Here is a 6,088-nt window from a genome sequence, read left to right as displayed (position 1 = left end):
CATCATCTGCGGTATTGCATTGAAAACCTCAGTTACCGTTCTCATTAAGTCCTGCACGGAACGTTCAAGGTATTCCAATCGATCGTCTTGGGCCTCCCCCCTTCCCGATCTCGTATCCCGGTCTCGTCCACTCGGTCGTTCGTCCGGCCAGAAGTCATCCTCGATCCGGAAATTTTCTGCCGGGCAGCTCCGGGGTCTTTCGGGACACAATCCTGATTCAAAAAGACTTTCCCGGAGTCCACTCCCACGATGAGCAAACGTCGCTTTCGTGCCCTGAGTATCAAACATAGTCCAATCCTCCGAGGCTCTCATCTCCCGTTTTCCCCATTGCGACGGGGTAGGAGGCGGCCAGGGAAGAGTCTCGTGCCGCGGGATCGCTCCCCCCGATGGCACCATCTGTCGGCACCGAGCCCGATGTCGAGGCGGTGACCGGGATGGTTCCTCGGTCCCCCGCCAGAGTTGGAGGTTTCCCTTCTGCCCCGCTCATGACAGGCGTCAGACTCGGGGTGAGGGGGAAAATAGATTCCTAACAAAATGTTAGATCCCAAATCAGGAGAATAGATGCACGTTCAAAATGAAGCAAGATTTATTTCCAAAGCATGGTTGATCACGAACATACAGAGATTGTTAGGAATAACTACAATGCCCAGGGAAGGTGTATTAAAGGAACTTCAAACAAGGTTTAAACCAATGGGCTCATTTCCCTCTTTAGGTTACAGATTAGAAAAGGCACAAAGCGGCCTGAGAACAGCAACGGCCAGTTCCATAAACACCAAGGAAATGGCAGCTCGCTGACACCTATGGACATCAGATCCCTTGTGGCACTGAAAAGGACACTGGATGCACAGAAGGTGGTAAGAGTTGTCACTGCTTTGTGGTTGGGAAGAAGTACATTTCACGTGTAAAGTTCTCCAAAAGCCGTGTCACTATCTTACCCCCAAGCACCCAACCCCTTTTTTCATCTAACAATGTTTTAAACCTTGAACAGCATACGTTTTTCAATGTTGTTAGTATTTAAAAAAATTCACATCAAGCCAAAAAGTTGTAACAAAATAGTACTTACATTCCATATACTAGAGATACTTTGAACACATGCTGAAGAGAAGAGGATGGATTTCCTAAAGCTATATTGAGTGCTCGGTCAATGCTGAATGCCAAATGTCGAAGATAAGGTTCTGGTTGTTGCCCATAACCGTCATAGGGAACGTACAGATAAGGAAAAATACCATGTAAGTGGAGACAAGTCTTCTGACCTACAAGAGGAAAAAAATACAATATTTCAGAGTCAAAGACAAAAGCCCAGGAAGCCATCACCTCTTGTTGCTAAGAAAAATCTACAGTAGTGATTGCCAAACAATAACAACTTTTTTCTATTTTTTGGATGGAATTTAGGAAATTTCACGGGGCACTGAAAAAATGAAGTATTTTTTCTTTTCAAATGAGTGAACCGAAAAAAAAAATCATGATAACACTATCTACAGTATGTTGTCAAAGGCTTTCACGGGCAGAGTTCATTAGTTGCTGTAGATTTTCCGGGTTGTGGCCATTTGGAGCCATGGAGAAGTAGAATTGATGGCGTTTTTAGACTACCTCAACAACATCCACCCCAACATACAATTCACCATGGAAAAAGAAGTTGAGGGTAAATTCCCATTTCTAGATATCATAGTCATCCGCAAAACTAACCTTCAATTAGGTCACAAGGTCTATGGAAAACCAACTCACACGGACCATTATTTACACAAGAACTCCAGTCACCACCCTCAGCAAAAAAGAGGCATGATCAAAACATTAGTAGACCGTGCAAGACGGATATGTGAACCACACTTTCTCAATGATGAACTAAATCATCTAAATCACGCACTTCAAGCAAATGGCCACTCCAAGAATGAAATCAGAAGAGCGATTAAACCAAAGGTAAAACAAACAACTGAGGAAAAACAGCCTCCCACAGGAAAAGTGTTTTTGCCATATATTAAAGTAATCGCTGATCAGATGGGAAAACTTATGAAAAAACACAACCTACAAACAGTATTCAGACCCACCAGAAAAATACAACAGATGCTATGATCGGTAAAAGACAGAAGAGACCCCCTCACTCCTGCAGTATACCGCATACCATGCAGCTGTGGACAAGTTTACATTGGGACCACACAGCGTAGCATTCAGACAAGAATAAAAGAACATGAAAGACACTGCAGACTTGCCAACCTGAAAAATCAGCAGTGGCTGAACATAGCCTAACTCAAACAGGACACTGTATTTTGTTCCAAGACACTGAAAGGCTGGACAACACTGCCAATTACCATGTCAGATTACACAGGGAAGCCGTTGACATTCATAAACATAAACACAATTTCAACAGGAAAGAAGAGAGTTTAAAAATAAATAGGGCATGGTTTCCTGTCCTGAAAAACACAAAAGGCTCTACATCTGACAATAGCACTACAGATAAGATTAGAAACAGGAAACAATCCATATGCAAAAGAACCTCCTCAGGAATACTCCTCCATTAGCATGTTCATAGCCTGGGAAACTCCTACAAGATAATAACTCAGCCCTACCCCACCTTCTGGAGTAGATATAAATTACCTGCCTACCATTTTCTTCTCACCTCGACACAGAGAGTACTCCATCTTTCTGTGTTATACCTCTGAGGATGCCAGTTACAGTTACTGCCGAAACGTCACATCCTACAATGCCAAGACCATGGCCACACAGCCCAGAAAATCTACAGCAACTAACTATCTACAGCATTAGAAAATTTCTACAGAAACTGTAAACATACACAACACTTTCAAAATCTTTGTTTATATGTAAATAGGTTTGGCAACAAATAATATGCTATAATGTGCTTAACAATATTATTTAAAAGTTCAGTGTTTCCAATGCTATAAATTTTAATCTGATATTCAAATATCCTGGTAGTCCTACTTATTGCAAGTGTATGACAAGGTTTCTGTCTCAATAATATACTTTTTTTATTTACAACAGAATTTGTTTTCTACTCTAGACTTCCATTTTTTTCTATGTCTCGGATGGCAAAAATATTGTCTTGTTATTAACACTGTTAATACAAGGCCTGATCAGTCTAGGAATTAACTTATTTGTAATTAATATTGTCGTAGGGTAGAATTTTACAATTAACTAGTACAAAATAACTATTGGCTAGGAAGCCCAGACACAGTTTATAGATGCTTGCACATACGAACAAGACAGGACACACACTGCATGCTTCCCATTTGCTTTGCTTTAATAGGGAAGAGAAGGCACATGTGAATCAGACTATGGCATTATAGCAGTGCACCAACAGAGAAGCAAAATATGCAATTCTCCACCTGTTTTTAATGTCTGGCTGCACCTGTGGAACTGTCAAATACACGACAGGGTGCAATACATAGCTGGTGGACTGCCTTCACGTCATAAAATGTAGAGGCCTGGTGGATAAAACTAGTGAGCATTGCAAACAGGGTGAGTACCTGCCTGCCTGCCTGCTGTCATCAAAGGAAGAGATGTTACTTTAGCCCTTCCACCACCCCATAGATTCGTCTGTTGATGGCAGCTAGACTGCTTAAGCAATCCCATTTTAAATATTTGTGTATTGATGGTTTTCTGTTGTTTTTGAAATCGTAAGTTCCACCGAGCTGAAAAAATAGGTTTAAAATGCCCAAATAAAATAGTTATTACAAAGTAGGTAATGCCATATGATTAATAAAACAGCCAATCACATATATTACAGAATACCGTAACTCAGCTCCACAATCAATCAAGGGATGGGGGGAATACTATGGAAGACTGGGAATGGGATACTATTTTAACTATCTGTTTTTTGTATTTTGTGTGTGTGTATGCCTGGAAGTAATGGTTGACTTCTGGCAATCCCTAGTGGGGCTTGGACATTTCAGAGCGATGACTTACTATTGCCTGCCTCTGCGTACAGGCCCTGGTATTCCTTGGAGGTCTCCCTTCCAAGTACTTGCCAGGGTCAGCCCTGCTTAGCTTCCAAGATCTGAGATCAGGCTTGCCTGGGTTATCCAGGTCAGGACACTATTTTAACTATCTGAAAAGGTAGTATAAGAGGTTGGCAAGGGTCACCCAAACAAAAACAGAATTGGGGACACCAGAAATCCCATCTGTGGACTAAAGCAACTTAATGGGTTTGCCTTCTCTATGTAAAACAGCTGCCCTTTCTTGCACTCCTATGCAAAGCTGAAAGAAAAGAACCAGTTCTAAGCTTTTTCCTCCATTTATGTTTATATCCCTGAACCCAAGAAAATATTAAAAATGAGAAATAAACATAAGATACTGACATAATGCATGTTTAATTTCATGTCTGAATAATGATTTTTAAATGCACAAAATATGTATTCCACCCTGAATTACTTATTGTAATTTTGATTAGTAATCAAAGGGGCCCCATAGAAATTGAAACCAAGCAGCATATAAATATTTAGCAAGAAATAATGCTGTTTTTTATATATATAAATGATGTTTAGAGAGGCTATCCAAAATAGCAGAATCTAGATATTTGTTATGTGACAGTAGATTAAAAGGGTGAAGGAGGACGTAACGAAAGCTGCTGCTATATCCCACAGAAACCTTCCATTCACTGCACTAGTTACTGTCTTGTTCCTTGGATATGTCTATCAGGAAAAAACATCAATTTCCCATTTTATTAAACATTTCAGAGATTGGAAAAATGTAAAATTTTACCAACATACAATTTGCAATCAAATTAAGTTCGGAAAAATAAATACAAAACTCTATTTTTGGTACGACTTCTTTTGCTCCTTGGATTCAAAACTTTCAAATGAACTGAGTGCTATATTGGAGTGCCCAGTATTTCTCTTAATATAAGACTATAATGCATTTCCCTGAAATGGCTGCTAGTTAATATCAAGGGAACATTTTTTTCTGAGCAAACAACAATTATAGCAGGGCTCCCATAGGAAAAAATCCAAGTAAATACTAACAGTTTTGATTCTCTTGTACATTACAATCCAGAGTGTTATATGTACACAGCCAGGAGCCATGCATTCAGCTGAGAATCTCTAGAAATTCTGCTGCAGCAACTCTCAACAACCAGAGGAAAATCAAAATTCAGTTTAAATACTTCTGTAGCAAAAGAATGAAATAAGTCTTAATGATAGACTCATGATGCTTGAGACAGATCAAGATGGGTAGCCATGTTAGTCTGTCTGTAGCAATAGAAAAGAGTAAGAGTCCAGTAGAACCAGGTGGGTAGTTGTGTTGGTTCTGAAGCAGCAGAACAAAGTTTGAGTCCAGTGGCACCTTTAAGACCAACAGAGTTTTATTCAAGGTGTGAGCTTTCGTGTTCACACACACTTCAGTAGTACCTTAAAGACTAACAAAATTTGTGGTAGGGTGAAGTTTGTGGTGTGACTGAGCAAGTCACTATCTTTATACCTGCCTTAACTAAAACAGCTGTTGTGGGAAGGAGAAAAAAGTTATCCCCACGTACATTGATCTTAGTTCCCTAAAGCAAATGCAAATTATAAATATGACAAAATAATACTATCTGGTTCCTTTGGAATATGCCTTGAGTTTGGTAAAAACAGTTTTTTGTCTATTCTTTTGTAAGGTTGTATTGCATCATTTGGAGGAAAGTGGGGGAAAACACAAACAGCAAACTATACACAATGAACAAAGAAAATTTAGTATTATTTTATTATCGACTTATTTGTGTTACAAGTTTTATGTACTTGTCTATTTTTTAATTACTGGGTTAGAGCAGCTGAAATTAAAAACCCACTAGGATATAACGGAATTATTAGGAATAAAAAGTTTCCCTCGCTCTTATTATGAAGAAAAGATACTAAACTGTAATAAGGGCTGATTTCATGTTATGCAGCACTAGTATCTGTTTACCAGTGGCGGGTGCGGGACCAGCTGAGGCCAATCCCAGCTCCCTGATGTACGTACATGTATTACACATGCGGTCAAAAGCATGCATTTGCAGAAATAATAATTAGTGCTTCGGGTATACACAAAAATATTATATGTATGAATGTTAAGATTGTAGCAGATGAAACAACCTTAACTATTTGTTGCTTGTATTCTTATCATC

General features: G+C 39.5%; 1 protein-coding gene across 1 annotated transcript in view; it reads right to left on the bottom strand.

Annotated features, from left to right (window-relative positions):
* Positions 1-6,088, bottom strand: part of LOC107118443 (DNA polymerase zeta catalytic subunit-like) — a 129,150-nt gene that overhangs the window by 115,868 nt on the left and 7,194 nt on the right. The window contains exon 2 of the mRNA XM_015420784.1: positions 1,064-1,253. Coding sequence (XP_015276270.1) covers positions 1,064-1,253 — 190 coding nt within the window. The remainder of the gene's footprint in view (positions 1-1,063; positions 1,254-6,088) is intronic.

The sequence above is a fragment of the Gekko japonicus genome, unplaced genomic scaffold (genome assembly GCF_001447785.1).
Source record: "Gekko japonicus isolate JY-2015 unplaced genomic scaffold, Gekko_japonicus_V1.1 scaffold1809, whole genome shotgun sequence".
NCBI classification, from domain to species: domain Eukaryota; kingdom Metazoa; phylum Chordata; class Lepidosauria; order Squamata; family Gekkonidae; genus Gekko; species Gekko japonicus.
This window is presented reverse-complemented; position numbering and strand designations above follow the sequence as displayed.